The 18100-nt window shown below is 41.4% G+C and overlaps 1 protein-coding gene across 3 annotated transcripts in view; it reads left to right on the top strand.

The window, feature by feature from the left end:
• Positions 1–18100, top strand: part of USO1 (USO1 vesicle transport factor) — a 67127-nt gene that overhangs the window by 4165 nt on the left and 44862 nt on the right. For 2 of the 3 annotated variants that reach the window (XM_065597451.1, XM_065597452.1), the window contains exons 2-4: positions 3581–3667; positions 3810–3874; positions 8852–8931. In XM_065597451.1, coding sequence (XP_065453523.1) covers positions 3581–3667; positions 3810–3874; positions 8852–8931 — 232 coding nt within the window. Of the gene's footprint in view, positions 1–3580; positions 3668–3809; positions 3875–8851; positions 8932–11487; positions 11595–16392; positions 16416–18100 lie in introns of those variants that run through there. The other variant, XM_065597453.1, reaches the window with a different exon arrangement.

The raw sequence follows: 18100 nt of genomic DNA, 5'->3' as shown, positions 1-18100 counted from the left end.
CTTAGAAATTAATCAGGCTGGTTGTACAAAACATAATGGATGGTGGCTGTGTGAATGCTGTGCTACAATCGATAGCAACAACACAAAAAGGCTGGGCCCAACTGATACAAAAATAATTAGTCAGTGAGGTGGTACAAATAAATAAATTACCATGCCACAGTTTGAAACATGGGTACATTTTGATGTTTGAAGTCTGCCTTTTTTCAGGACTCAGAGCAAGCACATCAAATGACTGTGAGGTTTCCATTATTTCACAGTGAATCTCAATTCTCCTTCACTGAACCCAAAATCAGAGGGTGAGGGGAGGGAAATGCTGAAGTACTTTTTTATATCAAGACTGATGTATAAAATTTTGTGTAAATGCTCTTGACAGGGAAAACACATTGCGGCTTTTTCACATGAAAAGCTTTATTCTAATCTGGGCAGTTGATGTTTTTCAGTTTCCCTTTAACTCTCCCCCCCCTCCCCCCCCCCCCCAAAAATCCCCACACCTGACAACTTTTCTTCTTGTGTAAACTCTCCATAGATAGAGCTTGTTACTTTCAAATCTCAGACACTGAGCAAGTTTCTGAAGAGAAAAATTATGTTTCTTAAAATTGGCTTCCAAAGGCTGTGTTTAAAAAAAGCCAAACAGCCCATTAGACTTGTGTCCTTTTTCGCTGCATTGATATGTAAAGAGGGTTTGAAAAGCTCACTTAAGGGAGTGTGACGGTGCTGCCCGTGGGAGCCAGCTGAGGTCACTCAATTAGGGTGAATTGCAAACAAAACGGGGCAGACAAACCCCAAAAGCTGGTGGATATTCCAATACTTAGATTTACCAAGCCAGCACAAAACAGCTTCTGTAGTACCTCACTAGTTACTCAGAAGTCCAAACAGCGCAGTTCCCTTAAAGTACCCAGCCTCAGGCCTCCGTCCAGACAGACCTGTCAGATATGATGATGATTACTGAAAATCTTATCTCATCATATAAAAGAAAAGGTTCTTCCAATCCCAAAGGATCAGCCACATACCCCGGTCCAATGATAACTCAGATCTTACCCAAAATACACGCTTATAGCCAATTCTTATTAACTAAGCTAAAATTTATTTAAAAAGAAAAGAGAGAGTGTGTTGGTTAAAAGATCAATATACAGACAAACTTGAATTCAATTCTTGAGGTTCAGATGCATAGCAGAGGTGAGCTTGTAGTTGCCAAAAGTCCTTTTAGAAATAGTCCATAGGTTATAGTCCAATGTCCATATTCAGGGTGACTCCAGTCAGTGACTGGGGATCTCAGTCCTTGTGGCTTAAGGTTTCCCCCTCTTGAAACCCAAATCAGATCTGAGATGAAGTAGGATCGTGTCCCAGGGTTCTTATATATTTCCAGCAGCCTTTTCAGCCTGAGAAAACAATAGGCTTAACTCGCCTTCCAAACATCCTGGCAATTAGCACAGGGTAATTCATCCATTAAACAGTTCAGATACAGGTTATCACAACCTTCAAAGAGACATATAGACAATAATACTATTTCACTCAAGTATCATTACAAATGTTAATATTCCTTTTTTAATCTTTGAATTAAAGACTTGCATTTCAAAGCTCTATTTATTTACATATCTTCCTATCAGTCCTTAAGGTTCACCCATGGGTCAGGTTAGTCTGAGTTAATTAACTCTTTCTGGCCCTGTCATCTTTCAATGAGATTTTATATTACACTCATAACGTCACAGGGAGGCTTTGTCTAGTCACGGATTTGAACCAGTATAGTGACGCCCCTGTTTGGACAGTCTTCATACAGTTTAGAAGTACCTTTTTTTAACTTTACTGAAGTTGAGTCCTTACCAACTTAGATTAGAGATGTATTATATACATTCCGTTTAAATTCCGAAGGTCCATCCAGCACAAAAGTTTCGATCTGGTATCTTGTTCTTTACTTTCAATGACTACAAAGTTGTCCTTTGTGCATTTGAGGCTTACATGGCTGCTATGTTGGTCTGCCATGACTGTGAGAAGGGCTTCACACTCAACCTCCTCTAGCCAAAGTCTGTCTCTGAATGTGTAAGAACCTGGTCAGCCAAAAGTGGCAGCTTTAGGGGCATCTATTTCATACAGGTGCTTATCAGTGGTCTGTATAATCAATGTAGGGCGTTCCATTGGCACCTTCGTGAATTGCTATTCTCTGGATATTGCATTGAGATGAGACTTGGATTCTGGGGAAGTAGTGCTTCCATCAGTATCCAGCTAGGAGTGTTCCTCAGCCCGCTTACTGGGGAATGTCAAAGTGGGGCTTTGTGAAGCAAACGAATACAAGAGGGAAGAGCTTATGAACCAGAGTAATGCTTGTTCTCCACAAAGCCCTGCTGACCTTCCCTCTTCTGTGTAGCTTCAATCCTGTGGCTCCGAGAGAGTGAATGTAAATGGGGGAATTAAGGGTGGCTACAGGATAGAATGCGGGGCATGAGGGTCAAGTCTGTGTACTCTCTTGTAGCCAGTACTGCTTACAAGGGTTCTGTGTCTACATGGCCAGGTACATGCATTCTGGATCTGTATGAAGACAACACTAACATAATAAATCCTGTTCTTTATATATTAAAGCTGTATATAGTTTGGTCAAGTAACTTTAGAGTCCTAGGGGATGGTCAGAGCACAAGTCCTGTGAAGGTAGGGTTAGTTCATATGTAACTGGAAAAAGTGTAATTTTGGGATAAGTAATGTAGTGTCTGATTGAAAAGGAGGACGGTTTTTAGATATTAAAAGATACCAACAATAATGTCACTGGGCGGGATGAGGTTACCATTGTCCTGCTCCTTCTTGACTTAAATAACCAAAGAGGCTTTCTCTAAAGTTGCATGAGTCAAGAGGTCTAACTGAAGGAGAATTAAGCTCTCCAGTGTGTTTATACAATAGGCATAACTTTACTTCAAGAGTTGTGTTGGTCATGGTTATGCTTGTTGCTTTTTGTACAAGTGTGCCTACACTAATATGATTGCAGTAGTGAAAATCTTTGCTCTGTACTCTGTATTTGCACTGGTGCAAAAAGTCACTGCGCAGACAAGGCCAACAGTCCAAGGAGAACTTTCTGTATTCTGTAACTAAAGCTCACCTTGTGGCTACGCCTCTGCATGTGCGCGCTGAGATCCAGAACATCAGAAAGCTGTGTGCAGAGTGTGGCTTTAGGGAAGGCCGAATGCTGATCACTATGGGTGGGAGTTAGTAATTTTAACTGAATCTTCACATACAGATGAACAGTAAACAAGCTGTTCTCTCTAAAAAGTGCAGGGGGGTAGAAAGAACTGGCATGTTCAGCAGAATTTCTAAAATTAAATGTTCTATTAGGAATCTCTACTGGTTCTTTGGTCCTTGGTGAACTTTGCGTTCACCCTTGTCTCAGTCTAGATTTTTATATCTCAATCATTATATTCTGTTTTCCAAGTGTTCTGTTCTGCAGTGAATTAATTTACCACCCGAACAGAAGAAATAGGGAAATAATCAGTTGTCCCATGCTAGTTTTCTGAGGTGCTGGCTGTGGTGGATCTTGAATTTGCTATAGAATTACTGTTACTGGATCTCGCTTGATGCAACAATCTGTTGTTTGTTTTAGATTCAGAAACTCTGTGACCGTGTAGCTTCATCTACTTTATTAGATGATCGAAGGGATGCTGTACGTGCTCTCAAATCATTATCAAAGGTATGTGTTGTATTTTTTCTATTATGCCATGAACGTATACAGTGCCTTTTGTGGTATTCCATTTAAAAGTGTTGTCTGCAGTTTGCACAATATTGCTAATAACATTTTTAATACTACTTTTAATGTTTTATTTTCTGGACAGAAATATCGCCTGGAGGTGGGGTTCCAGGCTATGGAACATCTTATCAATGTTCTCCAGACAGACCGGTAAGCACATTCTAACTTCTAAAAATGAACTCTAAGTGGCAGTTTTCTCAAATAGTTTTCTACATCCTGAAATAGTATTTAATAAAACTAAACCAGACCTGTAATTAATGTGTACAGAATGCTAAATTTTATTAGTAATTCTCCTGGCAGATTAAATTTTGCTTACAGGACCTGCTTACAAACATGTACATAAAATAAGGACGTAGGAAACAAGGAAATTTAGGGATGGCAAATTATAATAGCGATAAAGTAATGGCGATACAGAAGTGCGTGTAAATACAGCAGAAACTTGCTAATTTTAAAATATGTAAAGTTAGTCATGTCTGGACGACTGACAAATCAGAAGTCATGCTATTAATAGACTAAAGAATCACATATATAAATATTAACAAATGTGTTAGGGCAAAAGGAAGTTAAGATATAATTTAACAATTTGTAATTAGGAGGACTAAATATGGAACCAGTCAGTCTGATTTACTGGTGTACATAATTTGGTGGGTTGGTACAATGTTTTTTATAGGGAACAGCGTTCATTCTACAGATTAAGGCTTATTGGTGTTGAAAGTGCTGCTGTCAAGGGAAAAAAGATATTCATCTGAAATTGTTCATGTGTCAGAAGGAAAAACATAGATTATTTATATACAGCTGCCTCGCCAGTTGATCTACTTATAGCATTTGGCAGCACTGTGTGTAGTAACTTCCTCTTTGTAGTTTCATCCACTACCGTGGCATCACCATCATGTGCTGCTCTTTCCCTTCCACTTGGAAGCATATAATAATGTAGTCTTCTACCCCCCTGCATCTCCACACGGAGCTAGGGTAAGAAATAATCACAAGGGTTGTATAATATTTTATAATATAATATAAAATAATCCAGCTTGTACGTTGCCCACACGAGGAGCTTGGACTCCCACGTGGAAGTAAGGAGGGTGGTGGGCAGGAGAGCATCTTCTCACATTAGAACCAAGAAAAAGAGGGAATCGAATGCCAGGGCAGGTCAATAGCCTCATGAATCAAGATATTGGTACCAAGGGTTGGTGGCTTCCCCTCAGAAACGTATTGTACAGGGCTAGAAAACAAGCAGTGGTGAGCTAGAGACGCTGCTGGCCCTATTGGTATGGCTGCAGAGAAATACCAGAGACCGGAAACAAGCAGGCATTTCTCCCCTTGGAACCCTCCATGTGACCAAAGGACAGACAGAGTAGGAGCAGAGGGCTTGTGACTGCTACTCAGTCTGGAAGGGGGGCATTCACTTTGGGGGGCCCAGCTCTCTTAGTTTACATCTGCTGTGTTGCCCACGTACACTTCCCTGCTGCTCTCTGCTACCCAAATCGAGGAGGAAAACAACGGAAAGGGGTGAGGTACCAGAGGCAGGTAAATTCTGAAATAGGCTTGTTTTAAGAAGGCTCCCCTGGTCACTGAAATCCACAGGTCACAAGTTCCCGGAGGGGAAGAATAACCACCACAGATATCTGAATATTGTCTGACCCGTAGGGTAGGAGCGGTTGGTACGCAGGTTACTGCAGCCCAAACCCCCAGCAGTTAGCTCTGAGTCGAGACTGTTCTATACAGAGGAAAATAGAGAATATGTTAAGTGTAGAGGAGTGTTGTACTTAGATTAATCCTTAGATTGGTTCACAGATCTGGGACTCAGCTTTCAGAGCTAACTTGCCTTTGCTGCTCGGGTTGCTGGAAGTTGGGACTCCTGCAGAGATAGTGCTTTTCGCTTGTCTTGCACCATCACACTGATCTAGACTTGTCTTGGGCTTGTGCCTTGGTAATGACCCTGTCTGTGTTCTTTCTGTGACTTAACATAAGCATGGGGCCACAAGAGCACCTTGTTAGGCAGGAATGTGACTTGTTTGGGGTAGGATTGAGTTGCAAAATGATGGGGAATAACTTGCTGGCTTTTAGCGAAGGGCCTTGGATCCCAGGCCTCGGGGAATAAAAAATGCTATGAGGATTGGCTCGCCCAATGAACCTGCACGTGGGAAGGTTCACAACAATTTCTACCATTTCTAGGATTATTTAAGTGGCTTTCTGTTGTCCTTTTGGGATGTTTTATAACTGCTTAGGAGCAATTGAAGCAACTTTAGTTTGACAGGAATGATTAGCCTCCAGTGCTAACTTCTGAAATTGTGAGCTCATTATTAATGTCTAGTTCAATGGTTCTCAGCCTGCGGCCCAATCAGCACACAGCTGCGGCCCATGTGACATCCTCAGGGATATACAGGTAGTATTGGATGCGGCCCACATAAAACATTGTGGGCCGCAGTGGTAAATAGGTTGAGAACCACTGGTCTAGTGTGAAAGTCACTTTTGTTGACCAAGTCTTTGTGATGTAACTTAACAGAATAGTATGTTGATATTACCCCTGCATGCTGAGAAATATGTCTCCTGCCAGTCAGATAGATAGCCCTTGAGCAAAAAGAGAGACAATTTAAACTTCCAGCATGCTACTCTTTATTTAAGTGTGTGAAACTTTATTCATGTTGATGGAAGTAGTGATTTGTAAACTAGGTGATCATTTGTAGTGCATAGGCATCTTTCCACTTGAGCACACTTTGACATTTGACTTTATTCCCACCTAGACAGTGCTATGTGAGTGGCGTATGTAGCTTCATATGTTGATCCTAGTAGAAAAATAAGCCATCTTGGTTTGTATCGTCATGTGTTACTGGATGAGTTGCATTTCTTCTGCACTTCTCCTGTCCAAGTACGATCTTCTTCTTCTCTGATCTGAGTTGCTTCTTCCAGCTTCTAGACTTCTTTATCCCAGCCCAGAAATGTTCCTCTTCTGTGTTTCAAGTAAACGTATTGTTCCACTCTTCCCATGGTCTCCTTATAGGCTATGTCTAAACTACGGACCTTACAGTGGCACAGCTGTACCACTCAATAAAAGGTCTCCCACGTAGCCGCTCTTTGCTGGCAGGAGAGAGCTCTCCTGCTGGCGTAATTAAACCAGTCCCACACCAGCGCTTTTGTCGGTGAAACTTATGTTGGACGGGGGGGTGTTTTTTTCACACCGTTGACCAACAAAAGATTTTTCAACAAAAGTGCTAGTGTAGACAAAGCCATAGATTCAACATGTTACTTTCTGTGGCTTCCCTCATGCTCAATTCCCTGACTGCTTGCAATACAAACACTTAATTTTGTTCTACAGAAAATTGCTTTCTTGAGCTAATGCCACTGCTACACATGATCAAAAGTTCTGCTGTTCTAAAACTCAGCAACACTGTAAGGTCAGCACTTACGATCTGTAAAACCAGGCTTTTACAAAAAACAATGTCAGTATATGTTTCCATTTTAACTTAAATGGCAGTAGCATTTGGTTGGTATAAAGTTCTTTTGCTTGTTTTGCCATCCACACGTGAGCGTTCATATCTGAGAATCTGAAAGTGAAGCTGATTGGCAACTGGCTATTCTGTTTTTATTCTGGAAGCTGAACGCAGTACAGAATGTAAACCATAAATGGTGAAAAGTAATCTTGATTTTTAAAATTTCTTTAGTTTTACTTAAGTAGATAATTTAAATTTGCTCCTCTTCCTGAAGAACTCTGAAATGTGGGGTACTACAGAGTGCCATTCAGTCACCCCTTTTCTCCAATCTGTGGAGGGGGGGGCATTTTAAGGATTAGTGAAGAGCATGGAAATGTAGTGTTTTCAGTAAGCTGCTGACACCCAATTGTATGTCTATTTCATTTGACTTGGACAGTGCAGTTCAACACCTCAGCCAATGTCTAGTTGAGATTAGGGCATGGGCGAAAGCGAGCTGATGAAGATTAGTCCAGATAAGACTGAGGTGGTGACGGTGGGTTGGGGGAAGCAACTGGAGAGTATGTCCACCATTCATTGCTTGATCCATAAATAGAGGGGTTATTTAAAACCCTGTCGCTACTGTTTGGCAATTCTATTACAGCAGTAACTCCGTGATCTTTTTACCATCTGTGTCTGGTTAGGATGTTGCTGCCTTTCCTTTTTTGTGTGTCCCTGGCTACTGTTAACCATGATTTTGTTTCCTCAAGATTAAACTATTGCAATGCTCCCTACATTGGTCTGCACCTTAATAAAACCATTCAGAGACTGAAGCTTACTGAGCAGGGCATCTTGCTGGTAGCATGTGACACCATTGCTCTGGGATCTGTACTGGTCGCCCATTGCTCCCCACTTAGGTCTGAAATAGCCTGAACTTGGTGCCTTTCAAGGCACACTGCAAAAGTGACAGATGTTTGATGGGGTTTTGGAGAGGGCTGAGGATTAGCGTCTCATAACTTTGAAGTGGGGGAAAGAGTCTGGCTAGCGAAGTTCCTGGTGAAATTACTTCTGCTTCTGGAACTTTATGGTGTTGTATTATCTACAGCCTTGGAAAGATGTCCCTTTATTTTAAATCTAAATCTGTTTACAGCATTAAGTACAAAATCTTAAAGTGAAAAACTCTTAAGATCTTGAAATCTCCATGAAGTACCTTGATTTCTTAAGAGATGTCTTTGTTAACTGATGTGCTAAAGGAATTAGTCTAGATACGTGATCCAGGTTCAGTGCAACTGCAGTGATTAGCAAACATCACTGCATCAAACTGAACTTGAAAAAAGAGCAAACAAATGATAGTTCATGCTGATCAACTTGTATAGTTGATCTTGAAATGAAGTTTTTGGAGATACTCAGAAGAGATGGGATGGCTTCTGAAATGAAAGGCATGGTGGTAGTTACGTCGCTGAGCATTTTTGAACTGGCTCTTAATTTCTGAAGTGATTACACCCAAGGGGAATGAAAGTAGGGAAGAAGATTTTGAACTCTACAGTGATTACACAGTTCCACATCTGCAAAGTGTTCCAATGTAAAAAAACCCTGTGACAACATAGCCTTTCCATGTACTACAGTTGTTTGCTAATATGTCTGTCTGCACTAGGAAGGAAATAATATAAAGCCAAAAAAGTGGAAATAAGTCATTAAAGAAAAGTGTTACTTCTGTTCACAGTTCAGATTCCGAAATAATTGGCTACGCTTTGGACACTCTCTTCAATATAGTATCGAATGATCTAGAAGAGGAGGAACAAGGTAAGCCTGCAGTAGTAACAATTGTAGTCACCCCCGGCAGTTAAATGCAATTTTCATGTTTACTCTATAATGATTTACGTTCAAATGATAAAAATGTAATGGTATGCAGTTTACTAAACACTGTTCCTTTAATGGGTCCTTTCTTACGATAGTACCACTACAGTCATTTGTCTGAATGCAAGGAATACTGGTCAACAGTAACTTGCATTGTAGTAATATGAAATCCTTTAGCCCATTTATTTCTGTAAGTACATATTTGGAATATGTATCTGTTTCTGTGGGGATTTTGTCTGTTGTTTCATACTAAAATACAACAGTGTTCCACAGAAGGATTATCTGACACTAGACTTAAATTGTGTTTGCAGATTAGTCAATATCTGGTACTTAAAGCTAAAACTGAGATGAGTGGCCCTGATCAAATGATAGACTTCTTTTTTTTTTGCTCACTTATCAATGACTGTTTCTTAGAAAACATGGATTCCTTAAAAGCTAACGGTGGCTGTGCATGAGTGTGAAAATATTTTGATTGCCAGCCATGCAATGATTGTCAATTTAGGATGGAAATAATAATAATAATAATACAACCCAACAAACACCTCTTCCCCTCCCACCCCAGTATTTCCACATCTGATCAGAGGCATAATACATTTGGTCCTGAAACTTGATATTTTTAGCTGCTCATTGTTATAACAGCTTATAAGAAGAAAATGGTAACAAATGAATTAAATAGGAGGATTAGGCATTATGATGTGGGTTTCCAGTTGTGTGTTAAATGATAAAATCACACCTAGGCACATTTAGAACGAGACTATTTGGTTGATCATTGGAGGCCTTTGAAGGCCTTTTCTTGAGCTGTTGATAAAATTGACAATCTTGCAAAATGATTACTGCTAAAAATGATTCTTAAATAGCCTAATATAAACATAAAATCTTCAAAGAGAATCTACTGTGAATCATAATTAGGATTTGGGGAAAAGTGTACTTCACGTTAAAGACGGTATATTGGCATTTGCTCCCTTTTACTATTAACCAGTAACAGCTGGGGAAATCCCTGCTGCTTAGAATGGGGTAAAACAGCTTTCCAGTCAAGTGAAGATTGCAAGTTTTTCTGGTTGTTGGGCAGAGTGAGGGGCATTGGGCACAATAGCAATGAGCGATCAGACAGGAGGGAGACAGGCCTGGCTCATATTGGCCTGCACTTCTCCGCATGCCTGAGGGTGAGCCTTAGTCAGTAAGACTTCTGTAGTGCTCTAATAACCAGTTTTGGCAGCTGAGGAATGGAGTGATAGGGTCTGGACTAATAAAGCCAGAGTGGGCGGCGTAATAAAACAAACTACAATTTTGCTGCTGCAAAACACAACTTGAATTGACTTTTCCAGGAGACTGCATTTCTCCTTTGTTTTGTTTTGTTACAGCCTTTTGCAATTGCACATGTAGCTGCTTCTGCTTTCATTAGAAAACCAGGCCTAGCTTATTAGTTTAAACAATCTAACCAACAGACCCACATACATACTCCCTGTTAGTTTTAAAAATAAAAGTGTCAAGCACATCAAACCACTTTATTGACTTTGGGGGATTTTAAAGAAAACACATCACCCTGAATCAACAAAAGAAGGTCTGAAGGCCGGGTCAGTGCATGGACAAAACATATGCAACAGAGTAGACTTAGGAAAATGAGAAACTTAGATATAAATGCATTTTCCAAAATTCATGGCATGCTAAATATCCATGGGTTCATCATATATTGCATCCATCATAGAGCCCAGGAGCATTGCAGGTAACCAGAGGACACTCACCATCTGGTTGTTGATTTCAATTCTATGTAGCACTGCTACTGTGTTGCTGGATTTTTTTTCAATTTTGTACTTGAAAAGCGGATACTGCCAACTACGTTGAGTTTTTGGGTAGAACAATTCCTTACACAAATTCTCCAAAAGTTTGAGCAATGTAGACCGGAAGAGAGGTCTCGATGGAAGGTGTGTAGGTTGACCAATACATATAACTTAATGTAATGTCAAGATATGGGCAGAAATGGAAATGTGCTTGAGCACTTTTCTAGAATTGTTGTGCCTTCCCTTGCATTGCTGAATGAGACTTGCAGCCTGAAATGCTCACAGAAACTAATACGATATATGGGAATCTTCAAATTCCCACCTTCTTGTTTCCCTCTCTTTCTTATTCCTATTCCCGCAAGTTCATTCAGTTGCCTTCTCGTGCAGTCTCCTTTATCGAAAGCACAGGCATCTCTAGTAAAATCTACTGCTGTAATTTTGGAGTTACTGAACGAATAGGCAGCACGGGTGCATGGAATTTTTTGGCAATGGCCTTGATAGAAGACCTCCCAAAGGAGGGAGGTTCTGACATAAGAACATTGTGCTCAAATGGCCATTAAAAACAAAGAATTACTGGCCTAATATCACGTGTGTGTGATCAGAAGTACTGCAGGAATACGGGGTTGTCTTGTTCTGCCACTTCCGTGACAACTTACTATGACAAAGTAATAATGGTGGCAGAATTCCAAGATGGCTGCCTTTGAAATCCATTATTAATTCTGCTGTTCTGCCGTGCTACATGGAAAGCTGTTTTACTTGTGAACCTTTCTCTTCTCTTCTTTTTTTTTTTTTTTTTTCCTCTTTTGTCTACCTTTACAGACGATTTGGAAGGTAAAAACCTCAATTTATATAGCATGCTGCTTTTATTAGTCATAGTTGCTAATCACAAGTTATTTTTCACCTTCACGCTCTTCACTGTTAAAAAGGACACTGTAAGATATTTTTATAATCCTTACTAAATTTTTTTCATAATCTTTCTTCTCTCAGATATAAAACTCAATTTCTTAAATTTGTTTTTGTACCTGAAATGTGTGTGTTTTCCCATTATGCTCAGGTACTTATCAGTTTGTGGGCATGTTATTCTGTCCCATGATTCTAAGTGGGCTTATTGGCATTCCAACAGTCTAAATACTTCTTGGTTAACTATTTAATGAAAGTGGATATCAGGGCTCAGCACAAGATTTTGCCGAGCAAGTATGGACGCATAGAGTTCTTGTGTCTAGAAGACGCATTGAAGGACTTAAGAGAAACTGTTATACAGAACAAAAATGAAGCTTTGATCCTTCCAGCCTTCACAGTGTCCCTTTTAAGTAATGCACATAAAGAATATGGCATTATTACTTTCCTTGCGTGGATCTAGTTGCCCACTTACACACTTACTTGTTCCTCATCTGTTAATCTGTCACAGTTCTGGGATGCATTTAGTGTGTTTTAACAAATCAACTAAGACGGGTCGTTTGAAAAGCGGTATTTGTTACTGAAACATCTAAAACTAATCTTCATAAACAGAGATCCCTCTTCCCCTCCACTCGCAGAACTGAAGTATGACTTCACAACAATAGCCAGTCTAGAGCATCTGCAATAATGTAATTGACCAGTGTGAGGGAAATCAAAGTTGAAGTAGTATCCTTTTGATGTATTACCTCTTTCTTTTTCCTCATGCCCTCTTCAGCTTTCCCTTTCAGTTTAATTTTTCTGATTTTCTTTTCCACATTTCCTTTACCATTAAATGGTCTTATGATTTTTCTGGTGACTTATATTTAGTTTGGCCCTTGCATATGAAAGTCTAGGACAGAGGTTTTCCAACTGGGAGTCGGGACCCCTCAGGGGGTCGCAAGGTTATTACATGGGGGGTCGCGAGCGGTCAGCCTCCACCCCAAACCCCGCTTTGTCTCCACCGTTTATAATGATGTTAAATATATAAAAAAGTGGTTTTAATTTATGGGGCGGGGGGGTCACACTTAGAGGCTTGCTACTTGAAAGGGGTCACCAGTACAGAAGTTTGAGAACCCCTGGTCTAGGACATATTGAATGGGAACAAAACTATTGGAGTAAATAGACCCCCCCAGCACACTGATAAAAGGAAATGAATGTTGGGTTTACCATCCAGAACTCTCTTGAGCATTAAGATACTAGAACTTAATGGAGGAACAAGGGCATGTGTTAATGTGAGTCTGCTAGTAACGGAACTTGGTTTTTTCCTGAAAGCTGTGAGTGAACTGCAAGTTGTAAAGTCTTGCTCCTTGTGATCTATGAGAATATTGTATCAGGTTTGCCTGGGTTTAGCTATAAAATCTACTTTTTCAGGTTTTTGTAAAGTCGTGTACACACATTATTTTTCATGGTTATCAGAAGGGAAGGAAAGAGTTAACAACTTCCTAGACTAAAATCCCAAACAGAACAGTTAACCTCAGATGACCCTACTTTTTCCAAATCAATGGCACCAAAAAGACTGCTTCATTGGAAGAAATACATTTAACTTGTGTATATATTTGAGTATTATGATTGGCAACCTATGATAAAAATTTTAATTGGTCATTTCTGTTACCGACAATTAATAATGGAAAAACCTAGCAAATTAAGAGTTAGACTCTAAAGGGCACTGCAGTGGTTGAACAAATGCTGACTTTTGTGCCCTTTGAAGAAAAGATCAAAGGTAAACATCTTTCCCTTGTTCTACCACTGTCCAGATTGTGTGCCAAAACTCAAGGTCGTGGGCAGTTTGTCCCCCTGTTACAGGTCTCTAAATTATGGAGGCAGCAGTAGCAACTCCATAATTAAGTCTGTATGGAGACTTGCAATTAAAGCAGAACTAAAATACTTTTGTTTTGCAAATAATTGACCTCGACTGATCAGCCAAATTTGGCCGAATAATTCAGTAGCTCTGTAGAGGGTGTTCTGTGTAATGCTTCGTAAAATCTTTGATAATGTTTGCAGATGAAGCGTATACAACTGCTTCTCTCACAGTATTGCCCTGTGTTCCGCACGTTACTTTGAGTTCCTCTAGTTTAACACCAATAATCCACAAACTCTTCTTGAGCTAATTGATGACTTCTTGGGGGTGGGCCACTTTCGACATGTTAAAATTAAACACTTACAAATGTCTTCGTATTCAGGATAACAGCTGAGTTATACAAAGGTTAGGTGGTGACAGAACTACTGTGTGTTAGCTGCTTCTGTTAACTAGAGCAGTCCTGCTGTGCTCTGCAGAGTCACTTGGGAAGTAGGTAGGGCAGCGGGGAGCATGGGGGGGTGCCGTCAGGGGAGATGTGGCTCTGAGGTCATGTGGGAATGGGCAGCACAGAGAATGGGTGTGGCTTGGGAGAGCATAAGAGGCTGAGTGAGGCTTTAGGGGAAGGACATTTTAGCAGCAGGCTTCAGATGAGCAGGGAAGGACAGAGGCTTGTATCCAGGAGAGGAGGCATGTGGTTAGTGCCTTTTGGCTGCACTGAGATTGGTGCTTGAAAGGTTCCCTAAGTGTTGCAGCTTCATTGAGCAGATGAGCCCTTCAACTGGACACTAGGCTCTCCCTCCACTCACTCTTCTTTCGCTCCTTCCTCCTCGGTCACAGGTCCTCTGCATACATCCCAATCTGCCCAACTAAAATATTGCCGTTTCTCCGCCCACCCCAGCCTCCATACCTGATCACCCATCTGCTAGCTCGTCCCTTGGTTACTTAATGAACCATGAGTCAGCTTCATGGGAAACCAAAGGGGATGTAGGAATGTGGGAGATTGGGTTTACACTAAAAATCTGGGAGAGGGTAAAGGGGCTTTGCTCTGAATCACCTGTTCACCAGAGTGCCACTTCTTTATGTCTCCTTCATCCACCTCATGCACAGCCTGAATTCCCCTTCATCAATCCCATGCCCCTACTTTCTCACATTTCCTTCACCCGCACCCTAACATGCTCCCGGTTCTACCACATTGTGCTCTTAGTGTTGATATGTATTGGTGTTTAAAATAGAGATGGATGGGGGCGCTGGAGGGAGCACGTCATGGGAATGGGGGAGCAGGAACTGTACACTGGAGGATAGACATAAGGTAGACTCATAGACTCATAGACTTTAAGGTCAGAAGGGACCATTATGATCATCTGGTCTGACCCCCTGCATGTCGCAGGCCACAAAGCCGTCCCTACCCTTTCCCTTGACTCTGCTGTTGAAGTCCCCAAATCCTGTGGCTTAGTGACTTCAATTGGCAGAGAACCCTCCTGCTAGCAATCCCTGCCCCATGCTGCGGAGGAAGGCGAAAAACCTCCAGGGCCTCTGCCAATCTACCCTGGAGGAAAATTCCTTCCCGACCCCAAATATGGCGATCAGTAAAACCCCGAGCATGTAGGCAAGAGTCTCCAGCCTGACCCTCATTGGCCATTATACTATTTACCTACCAAGGCACGGTATTCCTTTGGCTAAAATCATGTTATTCCATTAAACCATTCCCTCCATAAACTTATCTAACTTAATCTTGAAACCAGACAGGTCCTTCGCCCCCACCGTTTCCCCCGGAAGGCTGTTCCAATATTTCACCCCTCTGACCGTGTGTAGGAGGAGAGTTGGTATTGGGGATCAGGGCTCTATGAATAGGAAGATCTCTGTGGGGCTGGTGGTAGATGGGGAAGTGTGAGTGGAGGAGAGACAGTGGATGTCTGGTGACGTAAAGGGGATAATAGCTAGGCAGCATTGATAGCTATGCAGGTGAGTAGCTGAGGGTTGATCTGCTGTGACTACGTGGGGGAATTTCTAGCTCAGACTCTGTTACGGTTGTTAGAATGCATTGTCTACCACCAGATGCTGTAAAAAGCAATGAAATGACCAGCTAGGGAAGTCATCACCTTCTCTACCCTCCACTCAGCAGTTCTGTTTCTCAACCTCATCCGCCACTTGGGACATAAAGGAAAAATAAGTCTTCATTCTTACCATAAACAAAATAAACCAATGCGTGCCCACAATGTGCAGACTTCAGTTCTGTAACTAAGGGCTGGTCCACACTGGGGCGGGGGATTGATCTAGGAAACGCAACTTCAGCTAAGTAGCTGAAGTCGACGTTTCCTAGATCGAACTAAGTTTACTTACTGCGGGTCCTCGTGGCACAGGCAAGCTCCCCCGTCGACAGCGCTTCCTCCTCTCGGCGAGCAGGAGTTCTGCAGTCGACGGGGGAGCGCTTCTGGGATCAATTTATTGCGTCTAGATGAGACACGATAAATCGATCCCAGATGATCGATCTCTACCCGCCGAATCAGGCGGATAGTGTGGACCTACCCTTACACGCACCTAAGCATGGAAAGATCGCTAACCTGAATCACCCATTCACGTGTCTGTTAGAAATGTTTAGGAGAATGTAAGTCACTCTGCCATCACCATTAGCAGTCTGACACAATGCTGCAGTTACACACCAGTACAAAATAACAGAGACCTGCTTTTGATCTATTTATGAAAGCCGGATGTTAAGTGCCAAAACATGTAACCAACACCTGTGCTCTTAGCTCAAGGGTTCCTGTTAATTGTTCGGGATCAAGGTGGCGATACATGGCCTGCGGGAAGGGAGGTAGCTGAAGCTAGATGGGGAACTGATCATTGCAGTGAAACACTTAACTGCTTATTTCTTTGGTTTTTATGTGGATGATGCAGTCTAACAACCATTAACGCCAAAGGTAACTTTTCCAATTACTACATTAGATACGCACACAGGAGGTGAGACGTTCTTTTCAGTTATTGGAATGGGTTTCTTAGTAGATCATATTATGTAACTTGGAGTCAAGTTCAGTTACTATATCTAGGTTGGAGAAGTGTTAAGTTTTTCTCACAGGCTGTAAGAAGACTAACACAATGATTTCTCCCCTGGCACTCTCTTCCCATTGTACCTTTTTTTTGGGACAAGTAGAGTGAATGCAACTTAGGGAACTACGCTTTCATTTAATATATTTTTAAGAGTCTGTGATATCATAATTAGCCTAGCAATGAGTATGTGCAGAATGTATTCATTCAGCATCAGATACAAAACAGCGCTCTCTTCTAAAATCTAATAAAGGGAGGATCACTGGTATTCCTAGATTACATACTGCTAATTGCTGGCTGTTTCATTAAGATAGTCTTGCTATAGAAAAATACAGGTCTTGTTTCTGAAGGTAACCTTTAGAGAGTTCAGCTACTCAGAGTAGTGCACTGAACGCTCCCATAAAGCACTGTCGTAGCATTTTGCCAGATCAGACCCTGACTTTCCAGCTTCTGCTTGTTGTAATGCCTACATATCCACTGTCGTAGTGCGTCTGCCACAGAGCATCCAATCCACAGCTCAGGAGGTAATAGTGAAACTTTGTAAAACTGCGTGTTGTGTCTATAGCATGGTCCCCTGTGCACTGTCTGCAGTGGGGCTTTCCACATGGTGAATGTGGTATGACCTGCATAGTGCATGTGGAACCATTACATGGAGCAGGAAGGAGGGAGTATCATGAGGGTTAGCACACATTTGGCAGGATTGTTTTTCTAATAGCATGTCAAGGATTAGCTGAATCCAGTGTAACTCAGTAGATTATCATGAGATCTAATGTCTTTGAATAGTATTCTCATTTAAACAACAAAGAGTCCGGTGGCGCCTTAAAGACTAACAGATTTATTTGGGCATAAGCTTTCGTGGGTAAAAAACCTCACTTCTTCAGAGGCATGAGGTTTTTTACCCACGAAAGCTTATGCCCAAGTAAATCTGCTAGTCTTTAAGGTGCCACCGGACTCCTTGTTGTTTTTGTGGGTGCAGACTAACATGGCTACCCCCTGATACTTTTCTCATTTAGTAATTATACAACATTGAAAAATATGGTGCATGTTACCATTGTCAAATTCCCTCATTGTGCTTGATGTGCAGGACGCCATTGTAACTGTGACAATTTTAGTTCATGCACATTCAGTTCTTCTGTATCTTAGGCGAGCAACAAGGAAGTTTATTTTGACGGGTTTCTGTGAGGTAGGCCCCTGTCCATAGATTGTGTGGAGACAAAGTCATTTCACTTACGTCATCAAACATTATTGTATTGTAACGTATATCTGCTGCTACTGACTGGAATTGGATTGAACCAGCGATCTGCAACTGAAAGGCTTATCAGAGACCATATCAGAATCTAACTAAATACAACCTCCGTTAACTGAAAGACGGTTGTACCACAGACTCACATCGCTTCGTGATCGATTCTTATATTTAATAGCCCTTGATTATCCGAAGTCTTATCTAAACTTAGTTGTTGCTTTTCCATCATATCTGGGTGATAATTGACGTTGCCCAGTATGGGAAAATATACACAGGATACAACAGTATTCATGATATCTGGCATGCTGTTTCAACACT

This window comes from Chrysemys picta, chromosome 5, assembly GCF_011386835.1.
Source record: "Chrysemys picta bellii isolate R12L10 chromosome 5, ASM1138683v2, whole genome shotgun sequence".
Classification (NCBI taxonomy): Eukaryota; Metazoa; Chordata; order Testudines; family Emydidae; genus Chrysemys; species Chrysemys picta.
The sequence above is the reverse complement of the archived record's forward strand: the minus strand, read 5'-3'. Positions and strand labels throughout refer to the sequence as shown.